This window comes from Podospora pseudocomata, chromosome 6, assembly GCF_035222375.1.
Source record: "Podospora pseudocomata strain CBS 415.72m chromosome 6, whole genome shotgun sequence".
NCBI classification, from domain to species: domain Eukaryota; kingdom Fungi; phylum Ascomycota; class Sordariomycetes; order Sordariales; family Podosporaceae; genus Podospora; species Podospora pseudocomata.
Window position 1 is genome coordinate 1 of NC_085890.1, and position 27193 is coordinate 27193.

The window sequence follows — 27193 nt, forward strand, 5'->3', positions numbered from 1 at the left end:
AACCCTAACCCTAACCCTAACCCTAACCCTAACCCTAACCCTAATCCGCCAAAATGGGACCGCCAACCATACATAATATACGGCCAACTCCCCCACCTCCCGTGGCAAATACCGGTGGATCACCTTGGCCTTTGCACTCATCCCCATGGTCTTGCTGTACATGGTGACAAACACGACCGATCCGTCGTCGATAAACAACCCCGGATATCCCCGTCCACGCTGTTCTTATACTGACCGTGACCAACTCGGTCCCTCTCGCCGGCTGGCCCCCGCTCATATGCATTAACACCAACAACTTGGACCGGAACGATTTCATGGACTCTGCGTACTGGCGGACTCGGTCCATCTTCCACCGCATCCCTGTGCCTCCGCTCGTCTCGCTGCCGGCCTCGATAAACTGGTCCCGTAACCGCTCCTCGGCTGCCACGCGGCCGGCTAACCACATCTTCCCGTCCACGCCGTTCCATGCGTCGTGGTTCCGCCGGTCATCTACAAAACTCCACCCTGCCCGGGTCTCGGCCGCGTTATCGACCAATCGATCCCACTGGATCTGCGGCATACCCCCGGCGGTCTCGCCCTCGCTGTCGGTCTCTAATAACAATACCTCCTGCCGCAACTGCGCCCGTGTCGAATGCAATAACCCGTGTACCATCATCCAAAACGTCTCGCCCAACGCTCGCATATCCTGACCTTGGGGTCGATCGTGGCTACATATATCGGGGCTCCGCCGCGGGCCCTCTGCTCGCTCATTCCTCTCCCGTCTCTTCATCACTTATCCCCGGACTCGATACCGGGTCTTCCCAACACCGATCCCCATTTGTGTCTTGGCTATTATACGGGTCTGGGTTCTCCGCTGGGTTCTCCGCCGGGTTCTCCGCCACCATACATGCGTACGCAACTTCTTGCAACTGCTTCCACACCTTGGCCTGGTATGCGGTGAAATGGTATGCCGGCCGCTGGTTCTGGGTGCTCCCCTCTCTGTGCCTGGCTTGGGTGTTCCAACCATTTTTCGAATCGTCGTCCCATTCATCCTCCGACTCGGCGTCTGTTTCCCCATCTCCCCGTGACCCCGTCGTTTTTGCTGCCTCGGCTGCGTCTGCCGGTTTCAAATGGGACGTCCGCCACACGTATGCCACTACCGCCTTCCACGATTCGGTGTACCGTTCCATCGTCTGGCCCTTTTGCTCTGCGTGAAACGGCTTTTCGTTCGAATCACCACCCGCCTCACGCCTGCTGATATAATGGATGGCCGGCGACCCAACTATCTCGACCCGGGATGCACGCTGGGCCCGCCATATAACCCGTTCTACCGCCAATAAAACACGGGCTAACGCCTTCTCGGTTGCCGCTCCTTCGTCCTTACCTTTGTCCTTACCTTTGTCTTCTGTATTCCTTGGATTCCTCTCCTCCCGTTTTTCCGGGTCTCGTGGCTGTGCGGTGCCGGCCAACCACTCGCGGTCGAATCCTTGTAAATGCCGGGGCCAACCGGTCCGGCGAACCCACATGTTGGCGGAAAACCTCGACTGCTCGCCGATCACCGCCGCCGCTTTTTGGTCGTTGTCTTTGACGGTGTTGGCCAACTCGTTAAACTGGGCTACTATCTGCTTTGCTGAGTCCGGAAGGCTTTGATGCACGCTGCCTTCCATTGTCGATGTGGATGCTTGTGCTGGCGTCACTTCGAACAACCGCTGCAACGTGCCCGTCTTGCCGAATTGTTGGCAATGTATGCTGTCGACCCATACGTCCCCTTCGCCGCCTGGTGAAACACCGGCCGACGGCCTTCCACGTGCGCGCACGTTGGTCCAACCATGTGCGTCTCGGCAATGCGCTTGTATGCCGCGATACGTCCGCCGGATATGGCCGCACGGGTGGTGTTACAACCTGCACCAGGAATGGATACAGACTGCAAGGCAGTACGCCGAAGGTGAATATGACAGGATGATCGAAGGTTGTGACAAGCGTCTCAGACACGGGTTCACTGTCAACAACAGGTTGTTCTAACAAAGAGCTACTGAAAGTAGATTGTAGACAAATGAACTTGAATTGCTTGCATGAGGAATCAGATTCCTCGATACGGGGAGCGCCCGGCGCTCCCCCCTATTTATGTCAAGCTGTCTACATATATTTCTGAAGTATCTTTGTACCTTGCTCAGTGTGCTCAGTGGTCTTGGCCACTGATCAGACTGAGCAACTCCTGATTGGTTGCACGGGGGCTTGTGGGTCTTTCCATCCCTGGCCCAATGATTGGCTGAGGTGCCCAGCACCTCGGGTACCACCCAGTGGTTCCTGTATAGGGGTATTACGCTTGGGACGTAACAGCAATCCAGCAAGTCAGCCACGCAGCGGTAGCCAACACCATCAATTTTGAGCCCTGGATGGCTGCATTCGCCGCAGGTCGACTGCTGCAGCCAGTGGAAAACCATGAAGGCCAACTTATTACAAGGGACTTGCTCCATGGGCACCCCCCATATTCTAAACAGGCACCACCCTTTTTCTCTATGGGCACCCTATCCTATGGGTTAGGGTTATAGCAGTAGATTTCAATGAAAAATCGCATTCCAAGATCGCCCCACGAGCCACTTTGGCCCACCTGCAGTGCAAGCCCACGCCGGTGAACTTGATGATGGTCATTGCCGGCCACCTTGCCCATCTACTTTGACGGCCCACGAGAATCATCGCCAGTTCAAATTACCAGCGCAATTGAACCACAACAGCGATCATCACGGGAGTAAGCTCATTCAATTCCTCTCCTTCTTTTCATTAATCTGATCGATTTTTAGTATCGCGATGGCGCTTCCGGAGGTTTATCTGCAGCGCCAACTGGAGCGGGAACTCTCACCCGAACCCGATGGCGAGCCCTTTCCGAACATCGATGGCGTCCACGAAGCGGATTTTGAGGGCTTTTTTGACGATGAAAACGATGAAAACGCGACAACCGAAGACACTCCCAATGATCCCGAGCAGCAAGTCTGGGCCCTGCCGCTGCCACCCGATTTCTCCGACAGGGAAAGCGAGGACAACCTACCCATCAAGAGCGTTGACAACCTCCTCATGTTCATGAACTACTGGGCCAGAGATCACGGTTACGCCGTCAACAAAACCCAGGCTCGAATGAAGAAGAAGGGAGGTGGTTACAGGCGTTATACCTTCGCCTGTGATCGATATGGCCATCCTTCGGTTTCCACGGCGAAGTCCCGAAAGACTTCATCACGAAAGTGCGGTTGCTTATTCAAGGTTAACGCCTACGAAAAAGAATCCGGCAAATGGTATATCAAGAATCACCAAGATCCCAAGCATCGCGTTCACAACCATCCACCTTCTTCTGATCCTACAGCTCATCCTCAGCATCGCAGGCTGGTGGCAGAAGAGAAGAAGATCATCAAGAGTACAGCGAAGGAGGTCACCATTAATGCTCGTGAAGTTACGAGGATGGTGAGAGAGCAAGTAAAGGAATCCCTCGTCAAACGCAAAGATATCTACAACTATCGGGCAAGGCTGAGGCGCAAGCAATCTGGTGGTTATACTGCTGTTGGGGCTTTAATCAAGAAATTCGACGAAGACGGTATTCCCTACATAGCTCTCTGGGAACCCAGCGATGAGAATCAGCTTCAAGCCTTGGTCTTTTGTTTGCCAGAGATGGTAGACCTAATGAAGCAATTCCCACACGTCTGGTTTCTCGATATTACATACAAGACAAATCATCTCAAGCTTCCATTCTTTCAATCGAATTCGATGACTTCCATCGGTACAAACTTCTCGATGTTCTTCGGCGTAATGAACAACGAGAAAGAAGAAACCTACAGATTTGTTTTCGAGTCGATGAAGCAGCTACTCCAAGAACTCGAGATTCCTGAACCCAGCGTCATCATCACAGATAAATGTGATGAGGCAAAGAATGCTCTAAGCGCCGTCTTTCCAGATATACAACAACAACTCTGCATCTTCCACATCCTCAAGAACATCCTCATCAACGCGAAAAAGAAGTGGAAAAAGAAGAAGAGAGATGGTAACACTGTTGCTGACGAAGAGAACGAGGATTAGGATCCCAACTCCCCGCTCAGCGAAGACGAACAAAACCTCCTCCGATCGATCCGCAAGGATTCACAGTCGACGACGATGTCATCTTCCCATCGAAAATTACGAACGATGCCCACGGCTTCGTCAAAGCCTTCAAGTCCGTGATGTTCTCACATCGAGTCCCGAATTTCTGGGAGAATTGGAGAGCTCTCTGTAGATTCTTCCACGATCAACAAGCTGTCATCGATTACGTTTAGAAGACGTGGATGCCATTCAAGGATCAGTGGGCTCAGTACGCCATCAAGCGCTACTTCAATTGCGGCGCCCGTACGACCTCACCTTCGGAGTCGACGAACATGAACATCAAGAGCTTCCTGTCAACGGAAGAAGCGATCTCTTGCGCTTGTACTTTTGCGTTAAACAAATGGCTTCTGAGTAGCTTCGTTTGTATCGAACGGATGTCGCCAATCAAGAAGTCAAAGTCCGCTACGATATGGTGAATCGCGAGTGGTTGGGACCTCTCCCTCGATTGATCTCTCTGAAGGCCTTGAATTGCTGGTGAAGGAGTACCAGTATGCCCTCGGCGGTCGCTCAATCAACAACCAACCTCCGCAAAAGCCACTTCAACCGTGCGATCGCGATTATTGTGTGGCCGAGCAGTACGGGCTTCCTTGCCGCCACGAGCTACTTCAATTGATGGAAGATGGCGGGAAACCTCTTGAACTGTGGGACATCCACCACGTGTGGCATTTTCATCGACCGGCAAGCTCACAACTCCCTGTTTACAGTGGTAGAATACAGCTAACCTTCTTGTTCACAGATCGCGGATCCATACTTGAAATTGAAGAACCCTCAAATGACAGTTCCCAAAGGCAGACCGAGGAATGGGCCTGACGGGGTTCCTGTTCGCTCAACACCACGGTCAACGCCGAATCAGCGGCAAACTACTACAACCCCGAAGGCCCCGCGCAAGAAGAAGACCAAACCACCGAAAATCCACGAGAAAGCGCCTCGCCGGCTTACGAGCAGTATACGGCGCCGGCTCTCCGAATTCGAACAAGACGTGGATGAAGAACCCGCTCCTCAAGCCGCTGCCAACGAAACCGCCGAAGTAATCGAGATCTCCGACCACGAGGCTGACGAAGCCCAGCCGAAGAGAGTCAACCTCACGGTGATACCAAGGAAGAAGCCCTCTCTCTTGACGGCCTCGCGCCGGAAGACGAAGAAGCCACGGCGTCAGGTCGCCTCAAGCTCGGAGGATACGGTCCAGAACACCTCCAAGGAACAGTCCGCCAGCGAAATTACTATGGCGGCCAGTTCCTCTGCTATTCACGTCAGTCCCAGGAAGACTCGGTCAGGGAGAATCGTCAGGCCTACTGCCAGGGCCAGAGGCGAGGATTGAATTCGCGGGGCAAGCAAAGACCTCGGAAAACGCGTTTGCGGGGCCTTTGGCCCAGAGAAAGCGATTCCTGGTTTGTTTTGGAATTCGGCATGGATTTGAGCTTTTCAGCTCGGAAGTGTAGTGTGGAAAGTGATGTCACAGAGGCATTGTGGTGGGAAAACGGCGTCTAGGAATAGCTTCAATTGACTGTTTGACAATTACAATATCCTGATTCCACTGTAATTTGTATGTAAGCAAAGATGGAATGGAATTCTGGGCGTCGTTGAACGTGGTGAGGAGATAGGTGGTGGTGTTGGCGGTGCATTTCAGACCTGAAGGTGCGGCTGCAGCCATAACCCTGACCAATTTGACCAGGGTTATATATGGGATGCCCATAGAGAGAAAGGGGGGTGCCCATGGAGCAAGTCCCTATTACAAAGGCTGCAGTTCAACGACTAGCTCGACGGCTGAATGGCCTTCAAACCCTCCACGGCCAAAACTTACATCCTTTGCCGAAATCACACCACCAGTTGAAACACCACCCATTCGGTCCTCAATTTTTGCAAGCTGAAAAAGACCACCTCCAAAGCCACGCAAATATGCAATCCTGGTGCGAAGTGGATAGGTCAGATCCACAGGCACAAGGCCATCAAACCCTAGACTGTATGTGGGTTTATACCTACAAATTCAACCAGGACGGCACCTTCAAGAACTGCAAGGCTAGATTGGTAGTCAGAGGTGATCAGCAAAAGCCTACTGCACAAGAAACCTACGCAGCCACACTAGCAGCCCGATCGTTCCGCACAATGATGGCTATTGCGGCTAGATTTGACCTCGAATTGATTCAGTACGACGCAGTCAACGCGTTCGTCAATGCCAGCCTTGAAGACACCATCTACATGCGAATGCCTACTGGCTACCGGTCCCCTGGAAAGATCTTAAGGCTGAAGAAGGCCTTGCATGGATTACGCCAGTCTCCACTGCTTTGGAAAAAGGAGCTTACTACGGCTTTACAAACCTTGGGACTTCAGAGTGTTCCACACGAACCATGTATTCTGATTCGGAACGGAATCCTTGTATTCTTCTATGTTGATGACATTGTGTTTGCCTATCGAAAGGAGGATACAGTTACAGCCCAAACCTTAGCATCACAACTGCGGCAAAGATACCAATTAACTGGTGGAAACGACCTCCAATGGTTCCTAGGGATTGAGGTTCTCAGAGATAGAACGAAAGGCCTAATTTGGCTTTCTCAGACGGCGTACTTCGACAAAATCGTCACCCTAGCCAGCAAAGAGACCAACAGTATAAAGTCCAAGGTCCCAATGGCTACAATGGAACTGCTGCCATACGAGGGCAAGGCTGAGCCTCGATCGATCACAGCTTTCCAGCAAAAGACTGGATCAATCTTATACGCCGCAGTGATTAGCAGACCAGATATCGCATTTGCGGCATCACGGCTGGTTAGATTCAATACTAATCCTGGACCACAACACCATAAAGCAGCCGATCAAGTGCTGCATTACCTCTATAACACTCGAAGACTGGCTTTAAGGTTAGGGGGTGAAGACGACTTTGTTATTGCCAGCGATGCCTCCTTTGCTGATAATTCGATCGATCGGAAAAGCTCGCAAGCCTACACGATGAAGCTGTTCGGCGGCCTAGTCGGATGGAGAGCCAATAAGCAAGACACGTCACTACCTCAACCACCGAAGCCGAGCTCCTCGCTCTCGCACAAGCGACGAAAGAAGGATTATTTATAAACCGACTGCTCAACGAACTCAGTGTTCAACTAGACCAACACCACATTACCATTCAGTGTGATAATAAGCAAACTATTCGGTTGGTAACTGCAGAAATGGCTACTTTGCAAACCAAGCTCCGGCATGTGGATATTCACAACCATTGGCTTCGGCAGGAAGTCAGCCGCAAAACGATAAAGATCGAATACACACCCTCAAATAGTATGATAGCTGACGGCTTAACTAAAGCCCTGAATTTTCCACTCCATCAGCGGTTCCTCCAGCAAATAGGGGTTACAGAACCAAAGACCTAGATACTGAATGGTACGGTCCAGATCCAGGCTCGGCTGAATCTGAGGGGGTGTGTCAGAAAGAAAGGAGTCTTACTAGCAAGGAGTTCATCCTTCTGTTGGCGGTGGCCATGGTCTGTTGACCATGTGACAGAATGAATCCTGCAGAAAGGTCTATAAAAGAGAGCAGGAACAGAGAGAAAAAACAAGCAATACAAGCACACAGTTGCAACCCCCATAATATTGACCCTCATAGAGTGCATCGTACTTTTGACAAGTGTATCTAATGTATCTCTTTAATAATACTTTAGTGATTTATCCTTATTATTATTATTCTAAACACTAAAAAATGTCTATGTAAAAAGAAAGCGAGAAACAAAAAGAATTATTAATCTAGGTTCTGAGCCTCACACATTTGCTTATAAATCTCCCCCTTAGCCAAAAGCTTTGCATGTGTCCCTACCTCCACAATCTTTCCTGCGTGGAAGACGCAAATGAGATCCGCGTCTTTGATGGTGCTCAGTCGGTGAGCAACAGCCACAGTAATGCGGTCACCCTCCTTTGCTACTTCGGCAAGGGCCTCTTGGACAATCTTCTCGCTTGTGGAATCAAGCGCACTCGTGGCCTCGTCCAAAAGAAGGATCTTGGGGTTACGAATAAGAGCACGGGCAATAGCAATCCGCTGGCGCTGTCCTCCTGATAGCTGTGTTCCGTTGGGCCCAGCAAAAGTCGCAACACCGTCCGGAAGAGAGCAGACAAAGTCCCAGGCATTCGCAGCGCGAAGCGCCGCTTCAACCCGAGTTGACAATGCAGAATCCTTTTCGGTGGGCATGTCGCTTTCGTCGAGCCCCAGAGCAATGTTATCTTGGATTGTTCCCTGGAAGAGAGTTGGCTCTTGCTGGACGAGAGAGACAATGGCGCGATAATGTCGAGGGTTGATTGAGGGGAGAGGATCAGATGCAATGCGGACTGTGCCAGTAGAGGCGTCGTAAAACCGTTCCAAAAGACCAATGATGGTCGACTTGCCGCAACCAGACGCACCAACAACGGCAATGAACTGTCCTTTTTCGATCTTCAGGTCCACGCCACGTAGCACGGTAGTGTCCGGGCGGAGCGGATACGAAAAGCGGACATTGTCGAGCTCAATGGGACCTCCAGAAGAAGGCTTCCTGTCTTGATTGTCCGGTGTCTCCTGAACTATTGGCTGGAGTGAAGAGAGCCAAAAGATGTAGTTTGCCGAGTTTTGCCCCTTGGTCATGCTTGTTGAGAATGCAAAAAACTGCGAGGCCGCTTGCGCTGACAAAAAGACACCCATAAAGGCCACAAAGAAGTCATACATGGAAATTTCGAGGTCCGAGACAAGCTTGCAGCCGTACCAGAAGCCCAAAGCCATGAAGAGATACTCGATACATTGAGTGAAGGCGAAGCACGTCATGATCAGGGTAAGAGGTTTGACTGATCCAGCGACGGCATGGTCCAGTTCGGCAGTGTACTTTTCGAGAACCTTGTCCTCCAAAGCCAACGACGACACTGTCCGGATGGCATTGATGCTTTCCGAGGCGATGGCAGAGCTCTTGGAATGGCGCTTGGAAACCATCTGATCCAGCTTCACATCAAGACGAATCTTGAAGAAGCCAGACAGGGCGAGAGGTGGCATCCCGGCAAGGACAACAACAAGACCCAGTTTCCAAGTGTGTGCGATAGCCAAAATGCTGCAAGCTCCGAGGTTGAGGACCGAGATCAGAATGAGCCCAACGTTTATGCCCATCAGCTCAAAGACGCCTTGGGGGTCTGACTCGACATGGCTGACCAAGGACCCAACCGAATTCTCGGGACGGTCGAAAAACTGGATGTCCTGACGCAATAAGTTGTCAAATACTTGTCGGCGGAGCTTCCGGGTCAACGTCTGGGCAATCGTGTTGCAAGCCCAACCGAGGACAAAGTAAACCGCGAGACAACCCCCCGCCATGACAATAAACATGCAGGCAAAGAAGTTGCCGCGGTCAACCATGGCCTGCCCGGTCAAAGTAAAGACGTCCATAACCCGGGCCATGAGAATGGCTTGACCTGGGAAGGCCGCGGCAGCTCCTACACAACCCAAGAAGAGTGCCCCATACATCAGGTTGAGCTCAGGGGTGTACTTGACAAGACGGGTTACTACGGTTAAGAGACCAACGTGCTTATGCTTGTGGAAGTCATCGCGATCCCTTTGCTCGTCCAGCCGCATCCAATCTTGTGTTGGGTATCGGGTCATGGTCTTGGTAAGTTCCATCGGATGACGACTCTCATTGTCCTCGTCGCCTTCATCATGACTGTCCATGTCCCGAGACCCATCCGTGTCTGGAAGCTTCTGGCCTCCGACAGCCAGATCTTGAGCGCGCACAAGTTTGGCATAGGTCCCATCCTGGGCAATTAGCCCCTCGTGAGTGCCTTGCTCAACAATCTTGCCCTTGGACATCACGATGATTTGGTCTGCTTTTTTGATCGTAGCTAGCTTGTGTGCAATGACCAGCGTGGTGCGGCCCTCGGCAGCCCTGTCGAGCGCCTTCTGAACCGTGCCTTCAGCATGGGGATCTAGAGCCGAAGTGGCTTCGTCAAGAAGAAGAACTTTAGGTTGGGAAACCACGCTCCGAGCAATGGCGACCCTCTGCTTCTGTCCTCCACTCAGCAAACCTCCTCGCTGGCCAATATCCGTATTGTAACCTTGAGGGAGCTGCAGGATAAAATCATGAGCAAACGCCAATTTTGCTGCCTCTTCCACACGAGCCATCTGCTCCTCGCGAGAACTCTGCTCGTATGGCGTGCCCACCAGCCCATAGGCGATATTTTCAAAGACAGTTCCTTGGAACAGGACAGGCTCTTGCTGCACCAACCGAATGTTTTTGCGAAGCCAGTGGAGGTTGAGCTGGTCAATGGGCCGGCCGTCGAGCTTGATGGAGCCAGAGAATGGATTGTACCACCGTTCCAAGAGACCGACAATGGTGCTCTTACCCGAACCGCTGGCGCCAACGAGAGCAGTCACCTTTCCTGCCGGGATTGTGAGAGTAAAGTCGTCCAAGACCTTGATCTTGGGCCTCGAGGGGTAGGCAAATGACACGTGCTCCAACTCCACAAGGCCCTCCACGCCATCGGGCTGATCCCCGGATTCGTCAAAGGGATCGATCTTGGAAATGGTGTCGATCAACTTGAAGAGCTGTGCGGCAGCTGTTGAAGCTCTCGAAAAGTCAATGCTGTACGGAGCGAGCATGGTGATAGAGATGGTAGCAATTACGACGGCAAACAAGACGGTAAAGATCTCGCCGGCAGCGATGTCGCCGCGTGACAGCATGGCAATACCTTGCCAAAAGGCAAGAGCCATCCCCAAAAAGATGATGCTGTACTCGGCCGACATTAAAATGCCGAGCAGCGGCGAAATCTTCCGTCCCCAGACCCCCGCTTCATCGAGATAGTTGTTGAACCTCTCAACCAGCCGCTCCCTCATGCCAAAGGCGTGAACAGTCTTGGCACTTGCAAGCACGCCCTCGGCAAAAGAGTTTGCCTGTGAGTAAATATCCAAGATCTTGGTCTCGTGGCCGGCGTGAACCATTGCGACAATGGACATGACCAAGATTGTTGCGGGGGCAATGCACAAGCATATAAGCGAAAGCTTCCAGTTGGTAACGAATGCAACGATAAAGGAGGCCATGAATGCAGCCAGCCCCTGGAAGGTGAGTCCTAGCTTCTCCGAAATGCCGCTCTGGATCAGCTTGCCATTGGATGACGCTTGTGCTGCGATGGAGCCGGCAGACCCAAGGTCGAAGAAGGCCACATCCTGGGAAAGCGCAGCGCGGAGATATGCGCGGCGAATGTTGCGGACGGTGCGGTAACCGGCATAAGTGAACAAGGTGTTGTAAGTGTATGACAAGACGAAGCGGGCGATTCCGAGGTAGACGAAATAAAGACTACAAACGTGTCAGATCAAAGCAAGAGTCATAAAGCCGCAAAACGTACGCTAGTTTGGACACTTCGCCCATGAAAACGTCACTGTCCGAAGTACCAGAGACATAGTCGGTGATGACTGTCACAAACTGGCCAAAGATCAGGTTCTGCAAAGCCATGCCCACGCCAGAGCAGATTGCCGCAACAGCAGCCACTGCCTGAATGATCTTTTCGACTTTGTCGGCATAGCTGAATATTCTCTGTTCTTAATGTCAGTGTTGGTACAGGAGGCACAGTTTTCTGCATCGATTTCTTACCCAGTATGCACCATTTGATTCCTCCTTTTCCTCCGTGGTTGGCGGGGCGACTTCCTCGGTGGGCCCAGGAGTCGTCAAGGCTTCAGACACACAGTGTGTTGAAGGAGTGCTCGGCTTTTCCGTCTCTGCCATCGTCGCCATCTTTGCCGTATGTGTGAGGCAACAAAGCGACGGTTCAGTGATGTAGTAGACGGCGTCATTCAGTCAACAGGAGAAGACGGCGACCTTTGAAGAAAAGAATAGCAGATGAAGGAAATTGCAGCTACTTGGCGCCAAGGGAATGCAAGATGCCAAGGGTTGCAAAGCAGTGGAGCAGAGGTCAAGACTTGGACGACCATATGCAGTAGGCATAGACGACAAGCATCTCGAGGGATCGATAGGCACTCGGCCACTGGATTGTCCGTTGTCCGCACCGAGCTGACGCAACCTATGCGCGAAGAGTCATCCCGAGTCAGGGCAGTCCAAGAATGGAAGTCATCCTTGGCACAGGGCATGGCTGTGGATGCGAACTGAGGTCCGTGCCTTTGTCGCGGTCCGCGGTTTCCGCGGGCCAGAAGGGTCGACTGTCCGCCCATTTCAACATCGGCCGCCCGCATGCTTCATGCTCCGTCTCCGATGCTCACGGCAAAACACCCGACAGCTTCCAATATCGCTTCACCTCTGTCCTTGTACGTCCATAGGGCCGCCACTCTCATCGCCATGAACCGCGCAACGGCTTCCCCACCCACCGAAGCCGCATCGGTCGTCCCCCGAGCTGTTCGTCTCCCTTCCAACTGACCCCACTTCAGCTTGGCTTTGTTCACATCGATACTGACCTGACCACACATCATCCAGTGCAATGCATGTCGAGCTCGCAAGGTAGGCGCCTGATGCCAGCCTGTATGTTGCCAATCATTTCTCACGTGGCTAAGTGTTTATTTCGTAGATAGGATGCAATCGCGAATCTCCCTGTGCCCATTGCGTCAGAGCAAAGATCGAGTGAGCAGCCTCCGTTTATTTGTTCTCAAGTTTATCCTCACCTGACTCTTGTTGCGTAGATGTATCTACAATGAAATACGACCCAGGGAGAAGAGGGCTCGCATTCTTTTGAGCCACCAATAGTATGATTGCCTCGATATTCTATAGTCAGGTTCACGTAATACTTACCAGACCCCGTTGCTGTAACCTGTCTAGTGAGCAAAAGATCGACCACCTTGACAGTCGCCTGGATGAGATCCTAGATCTTCTGCGACAACTCAAAACTCAGCAACGCACAACTGGCCGCCCAATCCCCGAGATCCAGCTCCGTGCACCATCGCCAGCCAATGTAACCGCTCCAAGAACACAACCCGCAGCTCTCTCGATACCAGTCACACCATCGCCAGCCGCAACAAGCCCAGACTCATCAACCGCCACCACGCATGTCAGGTCCAGTCATGCTCATGCAAACACCACACTGCCCATGGTTGAGGGCAACTCATCGCTTACCGCACAGACAGAGTTCGCCAGTGAATTCCTGAAAACTGCCGTCCATGATCGGGACTCGCAACCAGAAATGCGCGAGCGCCTCGATGCCCTTCGTGTCCTCGTCGAGGCCATGAAGAAACAACCAGCGGCGGATGAGATGCGGTATCCACATGCTGCACCCGTCAAGACGCTATCCTTGAAAGATTGCAAGTTGCCCCCTATTCAGATTGTTGTTGAGGTTCTCCGGATGACACAGTCCTTTAAGGTTATGTGTCTGGCCTGGGTGTACGAGCTAATACCTCTCACGGGGTTCCTTGAGGCATATGTGAGAGAGGACAACGATTTGATTACCCTCATCAATGTCAATGTTGGTCTCCACTTCCTATTTTGGGCGTGCGCACAAGTGGACCAAGAAAAGAAAGACGAATATCTTGGTTACGCGCAGACCTGTGGTAGTACCACCGAAACAGCTTTGGCACATCTGCCGCTGCATCTTCCCGCCAACGATGACACTATCTCTGCGCTCCTGTCGGGATCATTTTATGCCGTGGAGATATCCAAGCCCTCCCTAGCCTGGATTCTGACTTCCAAGGCATCAGAACTGTGCCAGACACTGGGCTATCACCGAGCCAACGACGACTATGTCCTGTTCAAGTCTGGAGGGGCTGCAAATGATATTGATCGATACAAGCGACACTTGTTGTTTTGGTCCGTCTACATTGTCGACAAGAGCCTGTCTCTCCGGCTTGGACGGTCCTCCAGTATTCAAGACTACGACATTTCCCTCCCATATCCTTCCACAGATAATCCCGGCAATTCCGGCATCACAGGATTTTTTTTACTATGGGTTCTCCTAGCAAAGTTACAGGGCCAGGTGTACGAGTTGCTTTATTGCCCAGAGGCCGTCATGGCGCCAGAAAGTGTCAAGAGAGAAAGGGTTAAGACTCTGCTGGGTCGTTTGGAAGAATTCGAGGCCAAGACGGCAGAGGTGATTGTAAGTGTCTTCTCGCCACTGGTCTGATGGCCTGAATATGAAATCTAATCAGGACGCTACCTACTGCAGCATCAATGGAGTTCGTATTGCCGCGAACATGCCGGCGATGACTTGACTGATTTCTTTCTTGTGTCCGACCACGTACTCCGGCTTAGTCTCCTCACAATGGTGCATCGCGCCGTTCCCAATCCACCAGGATCACCCACCACTTTCTCCACAGAGTGTATAAACGTGGCACGCCAAACGCTAGGACGACACCAAGAGTGTATGGAGTTAATCAAGACCACAAACTGCGGGTTGTTCAGCACTTATATGCACTGGTACGTAGCTCGGTCATGTTTCTCCACCTATCACAGCAAGTACTGAAAAAGGGCTGATTGGTGCTGACGGCTGAAACAGGACGATCCTAATGGCCCCCTTCGTTCCGTTCATTGTCCTTTTCTGTCAGGTAATCGAAACAAAAGATAAGGATGATCTTGCCAGACTGCAAGCCTTTGCCACGTCGTTACAGTATGAGTCTTCCGTCACTGAGGCCGTGGAAAGACTCCGTCGTTTATTTCAGGTGCTCGTCAGCGTGGCATCCCATCATGTTCAATCTCCTCCTACCAGCCAGATCGGACAACGTACAGATTTAAGAACCGACCTACCGAAAGATACACACCAGGCCCATCAGGCAGCGTTCGAACTTGACGCTTATCTCGGAACATTAGGGTTTTCCCAACAAATTGTCTCAGATCAGTGGCCCGAGAGCACAACTGGTCAAGGACTTGAGAATGGCCGAGAAGGAGGAGAGTTTCCCGAGGGACATCGAATGGCTAACCCTATGATGTGGATGGGGAATGAGATGCAGCTGGAGGATTGGTTCTACAATAATGACCAGATAGAAGCGTTGGAATCTCTGTATAATTAACAATTGACATGTATTAACATCGGTATTTCCTATTTTCTCTAGTCGCACTTGCAGAATTCACTTGATGGAGTCCCTGACTCAACAAACAAAAGAACGGCATAGACTGATGGAGAGTCTAGTAGAGCTGAAACTCAGGATCTTGAATTTCCCAACATGCCACTCGTAGGTAATATTTAAAAAGCCCAATGTAACTCATTAGGCTACATGGAGGTGATACGTTAGGCACATGGAGGATTTCAGCAATCATGCCAAGATAGGTTGGCGATCAAACTACATGTAGCACTTATTGCTTCCTGGACACATTGCGGGACTCGGACCATAAGTGGCGGCTTGGAGAATATTACCACCCTCGTCGAGTATGGTACCGGGCTCTCGTCTGGCAACGTCGAGCACAATCCAAAAGTGCGGGATGACGCTGACTGAAACTCGCCTGTAGCACAAAGAGTTTGTCGCCTTACCGTTGTATGATTAGCCTCATACGTAGAGGATGAAGTAGGGTGGGGTCAATACTCCCACTGGGTACCTTAGATAAAATTAATGTCCGCGTTCAGAATATATTTATCAACTCCCTTGCTGAACTTTTAATATCCTTGAAAGCCAAGTAAGAATCGTCCCATACCTATCGGCTTAACATATTGTTCGCGACTATATTGCTTACTTATTTTCCTGAAGATGGCTTCCGCAATGTCCGTTCAACTGCAAGCGATCGGGTCGTCTGGAGCCAAGTCACTCTAATCTGAGCCAACTAGTGCTGACTTGATCGCGAGTTTGCACTAGGTTTGTGGTGACATCCTGTAATCGAATAGCCAATCCGGACTTTTCAAAGATTGAATGTTGACGGCACTGGCCAATAAACAAAGTTACTGGTGGAAGATTCTCCCTATTGTATAGTAGCCAAGAATGCTTTGTGCCTTGATGCACTTTACTTTTATCACAAGTCCAGCTCGGCATTCCCTGCTGCCACTTTGAACTTGACGTCAAACGGCAGTTGAAGCCCTGCCCCGTGCTTTATTGGGACAAGTGTTACGCCGGGAACGACACGGGGTAGTAGAGGACTCGTCCCGCTCCAATCGGGAATTTGAAACACTACCGGGACTGTTTCCCTCATCCTTTTTCAGCATCCACGCTGATCCCTATCCCGTGTCGGCTCCATCGCACGGGATAGGACTTGTGCCACATGACACTTGTGGTATCCAAAAAAGGTCTTGTTTGGTCTAATGAGGCTATTTAGGCGGTTTATGATGGAGAAACTTGATTCGTTCGCAACGCAATGGTTCTTCCCCAGGTTTCGTGGACCCGGAGAATGCACCCCGCAGTCGGTAGATGTGCTTGATCTGGAGACTAAAGAACCGCGAGATGAAGCCAAGATCTCAGCCTTGGATCACAAAGCGCAGAATATGCAACAGGTTCAGCCGTGACAGGAGACGGTCGATGGACATATATTTAGAGGGCAGACGCGCCCTAATAAATGACATACCGTTGACATCCCATCACCCCATCAATCCTCAACTTCCTCTGCCCTCCAAGTCGGAACCGCTTGCCATGAAGCTCTCGTCGTTCACCATCTTGGCTGGCCTCGCGGCCCAAGCCCAGGCCCACTACATTTTCAACATACTGATTGTGAACGGCCAGCGCATCGGTATGACAATTCATGATTAACCTTCTTGCAGTTGGGGTTATACTAACAAAAGAATGGAAAGGTGGCGAGTACACATACGTTCGACGCAATTCTAACAGCTACAATCCGGCCTTTCCCGACATCCTTACCTCTGATGAATTACGGTGCAACCGCGGTAAGCCTAACAGATGAAAACATGTGGAATATTCAAGAATCTAAGTCTCAATTTAGGCGCCAAGCCTGGCGGCAACGTACAGACATACGAGGTCAAGGCTGGTGATAAGATCGGCTTCAAGGTCTTCAACAACGAGTTTATTGAACACCCCGGCCCAGGGTTCATCTACATGTCCAAAGCCCCTGGCAGTGTCGCTACCTACGATGGTTCCGGCGAGTGGTTCAAGGTCTACGAGACCGGTCTTTGCCGCGGTGGAGGAAATGTGGACACGAACTGGTGCTCGTGGCAGAAGGACAGGTGAGTTCCAAGTCAACCCTGACCCCTTGTTAGCAAATTCTCACACTACATGTCAGGCTTGAATTCACTATCCCGCCCAAGACCCCCCCTGGAGAGTACCTCGTCCGCATCGAGCACATTGGTCTGCACGAGGGTCACGTACGCCGCGCTCAGTTCTACATTACCTGCGCACAGTTGAAGATCACCGGGCCCGGTGGTGGCAACCCCTCACCTCTTGTCCGCATCCCCGGTATCTACAATGCCAATGACCCCGGCATTGCTTACAACAAGTGGACCAACAACCCCGCCGCTTATCGCATGCCTGGTCCCGCTGTCTGGAACGGAAACTGAGCAGGTGAAGCACAGGATGACAGACTACCTGAGATATGTTGAAGGCTTGTAGCCTTCCGATGTCTGTCTGTGTTCAAATTAGTAGATGCCTGCCTTAGTGTGGCATTTTGCCCCCTAAATAAAATGTCACACGTATCTCCAGGACCCGTTGTCATTCTGTGTGGAAGATATCGGTGACTGTCAAAGAAATCCAAGAAAATCACGTTGCTTGGCAAGTCCCACCCAGTCATATTCCACGACGTTACATAATTCCGGGTTTCCTTTTTCGGTCCATTCAGCATTTTACAGGGCCATCGAACAACACATGCATACGGAAGCAACCCCCCACTTGGGACCTCGTAGCCCACAGTTCTTATGGAGAGTGACAAATGAAACATCTATCCACTGCCGCGCGGGGTATTCATGTACAACCCGCCGTTGGGAGAAACTGGAAATCTTCAACAACAATGGAACTGCATGCACACTTGCGCAGGCAATCGCAACATCTCATTGCCTGAGCGAATCTTGACCGCTACTTTGAGGTCACATAATGCATTAACCCCGTTTCATGCACCCAACTCAATATATGACTTGGGTGATCATGAAATCAACATATCGGCGTTTGGATGGAATATCCGATTGGTGTAAGCCTGCGCAAAACGATACCCCCCTTTCTCTCCCCCTCCCTTCCACTTCCGTATGGTTCTCATCTGTCTCCGCCATGTCACTTGGTCTAGTTTATATCAATGTGAATGGTTTGAGGAAACACCCTCCCCACAAAATAATTGGCGCAGCAAAAGTACTAAACTTAACCTATACAAGATTATTGACCCTGCCTTAAAAGCAGATTAATAGACCTTTTAGATATCTTTAAAGGACCATAATTATCTTCGAAGGTCTATAAACTATCTTTCAACGCCTATGAACTATCTTTAAACGCTTAACAACTGTTTTACGAGGCATGGTTCGCAAGTAATTGACCCCAGGTCATTAAGACGGAGTTGGTGAGGTCTTTCTGGCCTGAGTATCCTACCTTACGGTTCAACAATGGCGAGTCGTCATGACAATTACAACAGTTGCCGCCGCTACCCGACGTCAAGAAGGTATGGTAGAAAACTGCCTGCAAGGTTAAACTTGCGGGCCGTTAACCGCTCGAGCCGCCACCGATAGGAATGCATGCACACGCTCGGCTTCCAGGTTCGGTCCCATTCACTCGGGTCAAGCCACATTTTGATCATGACTGAGTGCAATTCATCAATCTATGATCCAGGAGGGGCAACCTGGCCAGCCAATTCAAATACTAGCTGATATTTCAATGCAACTCTTGCTTGGATAGGCTTCTGTGGTGCCTCCTTCCCATAATGCACCCGCTGTGGGCGGCATCTTTGGGTAAACTTGGGATGGTGGGGGTGCAGCCCATGCAGCTGCTGCAACTGTCCGGGTACTTGCTTCCGTGGCCGGCTGAGGTGTCTGGAATTAAAGGAGCACACCGGGTATCCGGTGTCATGTGCATGTTCCAGGACAGAGATTCCATGAAACCGTACGTGCATATAGGTGCGTATTATCTATACGACATTCAGTTAGATTCTGGCCAGCAGGTCACTGCAACACCCCTTAAGTCAGGGATTGCAAGATAGACAGGTAGATATGGTGGAGGAAGGGTGATGAGATTTGCTGTTCGTTCCTTCCCATCTGCCCGATTAGTCTCGCTGTTCACATAGCTGCGTGTGGATACCGACTTTTTCTCAACTCCGCCAGTTGGTGCTGCCAGCTCTGGTAGGCTTGCTTACCTGTAAACTGCTGTCTATCTGTATATCAAGTCTCTCTGTTCTCGCTTTTGTTGTGGCGGACCTTTATCTTTTCCAAACCGTACTGTTGGACACCGATTACAACAAGTCTTCTTACAATGGCCCGGCCACAAATCTTTTTACTTGGTCCCCAAGTGACCAATTGGACACGAGAGGCCTTGGCGGAACTACAACAAAACCTCCTGAAAGATCCCACCCTCGACTTCATCACTCAAGCCCTGTTAACCTTGCCCTCCCTCTCGTCTATACTCGGACAACAGCTCGGGCTAGACTTTCACCCTGGCCGGATTTTCCATCTTCTCGCCGACTTTGCCCAAGGCGGGCAGCTTCTCTTAAACACCAATGATGACTGGCGGCACAACACTCTGCTGGCCCCATTGACAATCGTGTCTCAAGCCGTAGACCTCGCCGTTCAGTTTGGAGGTCTTCCTAGAAACAAACTACCCTTAACACCGCATCAGCAAGTTCAGGGCTTCTGCATTGGCTGGCTGTCGGCATCATCTCTTGCTAGTGCGTCAACTTGGGATGACTTCAAGCGTAATATTTCCGCTGCCTTGCGACTTGGGGCCTGTATTGGCGCAGCAGTGGACGCCGATTCCAGTCAGTGCCCTTCTGATCACGCAAGGGCTATTTGTGTGCGCCTGAGGAACCCGAGTGATAGGGTGTTTCTGGAGACACTGTTGGACCAGATACCGGATGCAAGTCATTCAACCTTTTTTGGCTGGCCTGTACAAGCTAACATGTTGCTAGGCCTACATTTCTTGTTTTCTGGATGAGGGCGTTCTCACCGTGACGGTGCCAAACAGCAAGCGACTTTGGTTGGAAGGACAGTTGCAGAAAGCTAGCCTGCCGTGGACCGATATTGGGCTTCATGGCCATTACCATCACCTACGGCATGAGGAGAGAGCCCAAACCCTCAAAAGAATCTGTGCCTCTATTGGGGAACTTCAGCTTCCCGCCGCCGCGGCCTTGCAAACACCGTTGAGATCAACCGCTGATGCCAACATCGTCCCGCCGAACGCGACATCACTTCACGATATTGCCATCGATCTCACGCTGTGCAAACGAGCCCACTGGTTACAAACTCTGCGCAACTGTGTCGAGAAAGCCGACAACTTCGTCTTCATACCCATTGGTTCCCATACTGGAGGCCTTGTTCCGCGTTCGATTACCCATCCTCACCCCTCACCCAACACCTCAATGCCAGAGGACGAGGTCGCAATTATCGGCATGTCTGCTCGCTTCCCTGGCTCAGACTCCCTATCAGACTTTTGGAACCTTTTGGTCTCAGGGAACACTGCGTTTGGACCTCTTCCAGTGTCCCGTTTTGATCCGACATATCCCAGCATTGCCTCACGTCTGGTCGAAGCCAAATACCAGGGGAACTTTCTCAGGGATGAGGTTGTCAAGGGCTTCGACCACCGGTTCTTTGATATTGCTGGGCGAGCAGCTAAACACATCGATCCCCAGCAAAGGCTTGCCCTTGAGGTTGCATATGAGGCTCTAGCTACCGCAGGATATCACCAGATTAAGACCCACCAGCAAAAGGAAGTGGGTGTATACATGGGCGTTGGTGAGGTTGAATATCAACATAATCTTGCCGGACACCAAGCAACTCCTTTCACTGCGGTGGGTTTGTTGAGAAGCTTCATCAGTGGGAGAGTTAGCCATTTCTTTGGCTGGAATGGGCCTGCGGTTACAGTTGATACTGCTTGTTCCTCAAGCGCTGTGGCTATACACACAGCTTCGAAGGTAAGGCCCCAGATTTGGCCCATTGTTCATTGGACGTGACTGACATGGACTGCTAGGCTCTTTTGACAGGCGAGTGCGAACTTGCCTTGGCGGGCGGTGTGAACATCATCACCAGCCCCGAGTTGCACCAAGCTCTTGCCGCAGGCTCTTTTCTCAACCCCCACGGAGCAAGCCATGCATTTGATAGCTCTGCCGCAGGGTACTGTCGAGGAGAAGGGGCAGGTATATTGGTGCTGAAGCCCTTGTCCAAAGCTGTTGCGGACGGTGACGCAATTTTAGGAGTCATCGGGGCTTCCGCCATCAACCAAAACTCCAATTGCAGTCCGATCACTGTCCCAGAGTCGTCATCACAATGCTCACTATACAAGAAAATTCTACAAACGGCAGGAGTGAGCCCGGGAGAAGTTACCTACGTTGAAGCACATGGAACTGGTGACTGCCCCTCTTGTGCTGACATTGCTGGGACCACATCACTGATGCCATCATAGGCACACAAGTCGGGGACCCTAAGGAGTATGAGAGCATAAGAATGGCTCTCTGTGGTCCCTTTCGCACCGAGCACCTGTTTGTCGGCTCCGCCAAAGACAGTATCGGGCACTGCGAGGCTGCATCAGGCGTGGCCGGCGTCATAAAGACCCTTCTCATGATGCACCACAAGACCATTCCCCCGCAGGCTGGATTTGACACTCTCAATCCTCGCATTACCACAACCCCAGCAGATAAGATAATCATCCCCAAAGTTGCCAAGCCCTGGAGCCCAGTCCACCGACGAGTCGCGCTTGTGAACAATTATGGCGCTGCAGGTTCTAATGCTGCTATTCTTGTCAGGGAATATGAGGAACCAGCTTCCCAGTCTGTGCTGTCGGCTCCCACATCCTACCCAATACTTCTCGCGGCGAAGTCACCCAATCATTTGCAGTCCATGATTGCTGCGCTGAAGTCCTGGACACCACTCCCCGCATCATTTGGGGACATCGTCTACAACATTAACAAGTCCCAGAATCCCCAGTTCCCTCACCGACTGGCCCTTACAGCCAGGAGTCACGATGATATGGTTGCCTGTCTTGAGACGACGGCAGCGTCCATGCCCACCACTCAGCTACCAGTAGTGCTTGCATTTGGTGGCCAAACAGGGCAGAGTGTTTCGATTTCAGAACATCTCTACAATTCATGCCCTGTGTTGCGCAGACACCTTGTGAGTGGCGCTCTTTGTTTACATACCCCTGAATTCACCCGTATCCTACCCCGAGTCTTGGATTGTTTGCACATGGCGCTAACAAAAGCTCTAGGACCACTGCAATGATGTCTGTGTTGCTCTTGCCCTTCCGGCAATTGTGCCAAACATTTTCACGTCCTCCGAATCGGTTCCGGCTTTGCATGACATTGTTCGTCAGCACTGTCAATTGCTGGCTTTGCAAGTTTCTACGGCCCGTTGTTGGCTGGAATCCGGGCTGGAGACATCCGACATCACACTTGTTGGTCACAGTTTTGGCCAAATATCCGCCCTGGTTGTTGGAGGTTCCTTGACAGTCGAAGATGGGTTCCGATTTGTTGCCGGTCGCGCAAGCCTGATTCGCGATCACTGGTCGGAACCCGGATGCATGCTTTCTCTTGAGTGTCTTGAGCCTCAAGCCAGGGAAATCAGAGACACGGTCAACAAGAATCTACAACAAACCGGCAGTGGGGTTGAAATTGCATGCTACAATGGCCCGATTAGCTTTGTCCTCTCTGGCCACCAAGAGGCTATCGCCCAGGCGAAATACGTTTGTCAACAGCAGCAAATCAAGTGCCTGCAGCTGGCAAGTACTCATGCCTATCATTCACACATGACTGAGTCAATTCTCGCGAAGCTCACCGAGATGGCTCGTCGTCTTGTTGTCAAATCACCGCGTCTGAAAATCGAGACTTGCACCCGCAAGACTTCGGATTGGCAGTTCACAGCTGAGAGTTTGGTACAGCACACCAGAGATCCGGTTTTCTTCGCCGATGCCATCGCTCGCATCACTGCATCATATCCCCAGGGAGCCATCTGGCTCGAGGCAGGCACCTCGTCACCAGTCATCCCCATGATCAAACTGGTCAAGCGCAATAACAACAAGACAGGAGGCAAATTGCCAGACATTTACTTACCCGCTGGCCTCCGCAACGATGATGCGATGATCAACATTGGTGTGATCACATCCCAGCTTTGGCAAGCTGGATGCAGTGTGCGGTATTGGCCGTTCCTCCAGCATGGTCCTCAGAATCGACACGCCTTTGTTCCGGTTCCTCCATATCAATTCGACAGGACACAGCATTGGATTGACTACAAACCAAGGGGGTCGGAGGAAACCGGTAAAACAACGAAACAAGATGCCGCTTCTGCAGATCTCATCACCCTGGTTGAAGCTGAAAACATGAAGCACGTTTTCCAGGTCAACACCACTGTCGACTTTTACCAGCTCGCAGCAAATGGACACGCCGTCGCTGGACATGGCTTGTGTCCCGCCTCAGTTTACCTGGAGCTCGGCGCCAAATGCGTTGAAATAGCTGCCGACATGCCTCTAGGCGACCTGATGATGCCTCATTTCGAGGCTTTGGCGATGTCATCCCCGCTTGGGATTGCGACGAGCCACACGAAGACAACCATATCTCTGCATCAGACTGACACCAAGTCATGGTCGTTCAACATCTCCAGCCTGAATGCTGAAGGCACTTCGACAGAGCATGCACGAGGCCGCATAGCATTGCCATCTGGGGGCGCAGATGCTCAGCTCTCATCTATGAGTAAATTGTTTCGACGATCTCGCGTCGATCGTCTAAATAGCCTGGAGACGTCCAGCAAGGTGGCAGGTCCGATGGTCTACCAGTTGTTTTCGAGTGTGGTCGACTATGCCCCCTACTATCAAGGCGTCAAATCCTTGACGGCCCATGGCGACGAGGCTGTTGGGTTAGTCGGTATTCCTACTAATTCTGAATCTCCAGTTGGTTTCAGATTGCCAAAGGGTATTTGTGACCCCGTCACCCTGGACAACTTTCTTCAGGTGGCGGGTATTCACGTTAACTGTCTTCGTCCCAGGAACGCTGGGCAAGTCTTCATGTGCACTGCCATCGAGGAAATAATCATCTCACCAGCTTACAGACAGTCATCGATCAGCTGGAAGGTATATACCCGTTATGATACGGAGCCGGATTCTCGCTCGATAATAAACGACATTCTGGTCTACGATGGAACCTCCAATGAACTGGTTGTCGCCATCATGGGGGCTACTTTCAGGGCAGTTTCCCTCAAGTCGTTGGAACTCACCCTAGGGCGACTGAATGGCGCTTCACTTTCCTTCCCCTTGACTACACAACCCCATCAATCATCGCCAACCGAGCCAACCGAGCCGACCCCGCCTATGGAAGCCGCCTTTACACCCATCACCAAGACAAATCCCGACCAGACTCCTCAAGTAATAAAAGACTTCAAGGCCCAGTCATCAGTGGATCATGACATCAGGAGGGTGCTCAGTAACATCATTGAGATGCCGGTCGACGAAATTAAATCCACGAGCACTCTTTCTGAACTTGGGGTCGATTCTTTACTGGCTGGTGACGTGTTGGCTGAGATCTCTAATATGTTTGGAGTCAAAGTCTCACAGCCTGAGCTGTTGGCATGTTCCGACGTCGCAGCTCTCGTCGGCCTCGTGGGGAAACAGTCGACGGAACCAACATTTTCCCAATCAGCACCCAAAGTGTTCAGAAATGACAGTTTTGAGACAAGGGGATCGGATCCTTTGACTAGTTCAGATCTATTCAACTCGGAGATTGACTCGAATGATTCATCTTGCCCTACTGATTTCACTGACGAAGATATCGCCACGAGCTCCGAGTCTGGCCACTGCAAGAAGAGTGGTTTAGAGGATCTCGGGGGCGTCGCTGGTGTCTCGTTTTGTGAGGCTGCAGCCAATTACACACGACATGCTTCCGCCACTCGCTTCTCGAACTTTTGCATGGACGTCTACCCAGTTCAGTCCCGACTCGTCACACAATACGTCCTGTCCGCCTTTGGTAATCTGGGCTGTGATTTGAGCCTCATCAAGCCAGGATCAGAGGTTCCATTCATCGGTTCCTTCGATCCTAAACACAGCAAGCTCGTCAGGCAGCTGTATGAAATCTTGCAAGACTCGAAGCTGATCTCTGTTGATGACCTGGGTAAATTTTGGCGGACAAACACACCTCTCGAGACGACTTCCGCCGTTGACCTCCAAGCCACCATACTCTCTCGGTTTCCGCAGCACACCTCCGAAGCCAAGCTTTTAGATGCTACAGCCTCCCGGCTTTCGGCGTGCTTGACGGGCGCGGCCGATCCAATCGACATCTTGTTCGGTACATCTTCCGCCCGGGGGTTACTTGAAGACGTCTACCTCAACGCCCCCATGTTCAAAACGGGTACCTTGGTTCTGGTTGACTATCTGTCTTCCCTTGTACGAATGAGCACTCGACAAACTATCCGTATTCTGGAGATCGGGGCGGGAACAGGCGGCACAACACGATCCCTGTTACATGCCCTGAGCCAGATTGAGAGACCCGACATGACAGTCCAATACACCTTCACAGACCTGTCCCCATCCCTTGTTGCGGCAGCAAAGAGAAGGTTTGCATCTCTGGTGGCCTCTAGTGCTCGGGGAAATGGGGTGGAAATCGAGATGCAGTTCACCACGCTGGACATTGAATCCCCAGGCACAAAGCGGGACAAGTACTATGATATTGTCCTGTCGACAAACTGCATACATGCCACTGAAAACCTCAGCATCTCGGCCAGTCATATTCGAGCGCTGTTGGATCCAGTTGAAGGGGGCTTGCTATGCTTGGTAGAGCTGACGAGGAATCTTTACTGGTTCGATCTCGTTTTTGGGCTATTGGAGGGATGGTGGAGATTTAACGATGGACGGACCCATGCCCTGGCCGATGAGCTGACCTGGGAAAGGAGTCTAAAGCAGGCTGGCTTTGCGTCTGTGGAATGGAGCGATAACGGGACACAAGAGGGAAAGATTTTGAGAGTCATCACTGCCCATGCCTTACCCGAGCGAGAGTCCAATATCGGAGAGCAAACGAGGATGGAGACGATGCGCTTCAAGAGTATCGGCGGTGTTGACCTGATGGCAGACATATATTACCCAGTTACACTATCTGATATTTCAGCGGCGCCTCGTCCCATAGGTATGTCCTCAAGCTTGTGCTTAAGAAATGCAGAAGCCCTCTCAAAAAGGGTAATAGAGTTTGAAAAAAGATGGTAGCTAACTGGAGTTGCAGCTTTGATGATTCATGGCGGGGGCCACATCATGCTCTCACGAGCCGACATTCGACCTTGTCAAACTGAACTTCTCCTCTCCAAAGGGTTCCTTCCGGTCAGCATTGACTACCGCCTTTGTCCCGAAACGACTCTCCAAGAAGGCCCAATGTGTGATACCGTCTCCGCCCTCTCATGGGTGAGGAATACCCTTCCCTCTCTTCCTCTGGCGAGAACCGATATTCGGGTCGATGGTGAGAAGGTCGTCGCGATTGGCTGGAGCACCGGTGGCCACTTAGCCATGAGTCTGTCGTGGAAATCGGCCGAGTTTGATGTTAGACCACCAGAAGCCATTCTCGCCGTTTATTCTCCTTCGGACTACAACGACCCCTTCTGGACTCAACCAAACATTCCGGAAGGGTCAGAGTCGATGTTCCCTATCGCGGCTGACTCCGCCTTTATGACACTTGACCAACCCATCACGGCATACAATCCACCATCTTCAGCCAAGGCGGTGGGTGGCTGGATGTCAGTCGTTGATCCACGCTCCAGGTTGGCATTGTACATGAATCATCATGGCAAAACACTCGAGGTTCTTCTGCGTGGAGTTTCTGCGATCAATGGAAAAAGAGAGGTGTCTGAGGAGGAGGTTACGGCGGTGTCTCCATTGGCCCAGGTGCAACAAAATCGGTACAGAACACCGACCTTTATCGTTCACCCTCGGCTAGATGACTTGATACCATGGCAGCAAGCCCAACGGATGCACCAGGCTCTCAAAGAACGAGGTGTTGATGCTGAGTTGAGAATTGTTGACGAGGGAGCAAAGCACTTGTTTGATGTCGGTAAAGGATGGGAAAGGAGGCATCCGCAGGGCTCTAAGGTTGTGCGAGAGGGATTTGAGTTTCTAGTGAAATATGTTGATGGGGTTTGAGGGAGGAAGTCTGGGAAATGCGCTGTGTTAAACC

General features: G+C 51.5%; 4 protein-coding genes across 4 annotated transcripts; 3 read left to right on the forward strand and 1 right to left on the reverse strand.

Moving 5' to 3' along the window:
- Positions 1–7721: 7721 nt before the first annotated feature.
- Positions 7722–12116, reverse strand: QC762_611200 (uncharacterized protein). The gene is made up of 3 exons (XM_062892799.1): positions 11666–12116; positions 11421–11608; positions 7722–11371 (listed from the first exon to the last, which is right to left on the reverse strand). The coding sequence occupies exons 1-3, from the start codon at positions 11804–11806 to the stop codon at positions 7819–7821; spliced, it is 3882 nt and encodes a 1293-aa protein (XP_062740066.1). The 5' UTR covers positions 11807–12116; the 3' UTR covers positions 7722–7818.
- Positions 12117–12192: 76 nt separating this feature from the next.
- On the forward strand, positions 12193–15164 carry QC762_611210 (uncharacterized protein). The gene is made up of 7 exons (XM_062892800.1): positions 12193–12421; positions 12500–12523; positions 12591–12643; positions 12703–12765; positions 12839–14105; positions 14175–14425; positions 14505–15164. The coding sequence occupies exons 1-7, from the start codon at positions 12260–12262 to the stop codon at positions 15013–15015; spliced, it is 2331 nt and encodes a 776-aa protein (XP_062740067.1). The 5' UTR covers positions 12193–12259; the 3' UTR covers positions 15016–15164.
- A 1004-nt stretch (positions 15165–16168) lies between these two features.
- QC762_611220 (uncharacterized protein) lies at positions 16169–17627 on the forward strand. The gene is made up of 4 exons (XM_062892801.1): positions 16169–16654; positions 16716–16808; positions 16865–17105; positions 17162–17627. Exons 1-4 carry the CDS (start codon positions 16339–16341, stop codon positions 17433–17435), a joined length of 924 nt encoding a protein of 307 aa, XP_062740068.1. The 5' UTR covers positions 16169–16338; the 3' UTR covers positions 17436–17627.
- Positions 17628–19320: 1693 nt separating this feature from the next.
- Positions 19321–27159, forward strand: QC762_611230 (Type I Iterative PKS; the record flags this gene model as incomplete). The annotated part of the gene is made up of 6 exons (XM_062892802.1): positions 19321–19884; positions 19973–20974; positions 21031–21406; positions 21463–22169; positions 22264–26158; positions 26252–27159. The coding sequence occupies 6 exons, from the start codon at positions 19321–19323 to the stop codon at positions 27157–27159; spliced, it is 7452 nt and encodes a 2483-aa protein (XP_062740069.1).
- Between the last annotated feature and the right edge of the window lie 34 nt (positions 27160–27193).